We start from the raw sequence: 1,300 nt of genomic DNA, 5'->3' as shown, positions 1-1,300 counted from the left end.
GCCGCTGCCGCCTCTTCTTCTTCTTCTTCTTCCGCCATACTCGCCGCACCACCGCCCGCCACCGCCTCTTCTTCCCAGAGCTCATTGTCGGTGAGCCTCCCCTGCTTCACCATCGCGCAGCAACGTGGAGCCTCCCCTGCTTCACCACCGCCAGCGAGCCTCCCTACTTCCCCTCCCTCAATCCCTGTCACAGAAGGAATTAGAGCTCACCGCCGCCCGTTACCCTCCCTCCAGCCCCTTCCTGTCATGCCCAGACCACCGCGCTCAACCACTGCCTTCCCTGTCCCCCTCTTTTCTGTTTTCTATTTTCATAATCCAGTTATCATTTTGCTTTCAATTTTTATTTTTGGTTAGTGTTAGATGCTTGATTTGATTCTGGATTAGTTTAGCTGGATTTTAATTTTCTGTTAGTTGATTTTAGGGTATTGAATTGTTAAAAATTGCTGCTGAATTATTGTTGTTGTTGTTGAGCTTCTGTTATTGAATTGCTGAAAATTGCTTCTGCTTGATGTTCTGTTTTTGGTTGATGGTTCTTCTGATTTTCAATTTTGTTGATGATGATGATGATGATGATGATGATGATGATGATGATGATGATGATGATGATGATGATGATGGTGGTGGTGGGTTCTGGTTTAACTTGGGTTCCTGTTTGATTTTGTTGTTCTGATGATGATAATGGTGGTGGTGGTAGTGGTTGATTTTGGGGTGATTGGGGAAGGGTATTTTTGTCCGAGGGACGATTTTAAAACAAATTAAAACTTTGGGAACCATTTTGTAGCAAAAAAAAAAGTTGGGGACGATTCCAATTTTCGACATCTACGTTGGAACCAAAATCGAACTTAATCCTTATAGGTATTAATAGAAAGAAATTAATAATCACAATTAATAATTCATGATTCAAATAAAATAATGCATGATTATTGAGCAATATACTCCAAAGATCAAACCATTCTAGAATGAGAAGCTGTTGCACTTGTGAAAAAAGAACAAAGAAGGAAAAATTTTACTCTTCAATGCCAATGGCTATAGCATTGATTTGTACAATGGCTAACTTCATTAAAAAAACACTATTCTTACATTGCAGAAGAGATTAAGAGCTTGTTTGAATATTATTAAATTATTAATTTTTTTTATTTTATAATGTGTTTGATAAAATTTTAGTATTAAAAATAAAGTATTAAAAAAATAAAACAAAATATTTTTTTAAAAATTATAATTTATATTTTTTTTAAATATTTTTTTTACTTAAAAAAATATTTTTAACATAATAAATAAACAAAAAAATTTATATTTTTAT

At 35.1% G+C, this 1,300-nt stretch overlaps 1 protein-coding gene across 1 annotated transcript in view; it reads right to left on the bottom strand.

The window, feature by feature from the left end:
• The window catches only part of LOC107621703 (ethylene-responsive transcription factor ESR1), an 11,324-nt gene extending 11,211 nt beyond the window's left edge, over window positions 1–113 (bottom strand). Inside the window, exon 1 of the mRNA XM_016323721.2 lies at window positions 41–113. Coding sequence (XP_016179207.2) covers window positions 41–113 — 73 coding nt within the window. The remainder of the gene's footprint in view (window positions 1–40) is intronic.

This window comes from Arachis ipaensis, chromosome B10 (assembly GCF_000816755.2).
Source record: "Arachis ipaensis cultivar K30076 chromosome B10, Araip1.1, whole genome shotgun sequence".
Classification (NCBI taxonomy): Eukaryota; Viridiplantae; Streptophyta; class Magnoliopsida; order Fabales; family Fabaceae; genus Arachis; species Arachis ipaensis.
Note: the sequence above shows the minus strand (reverse complement) of the source record. Positions and strands in the feature narration are given on the sequence as shown.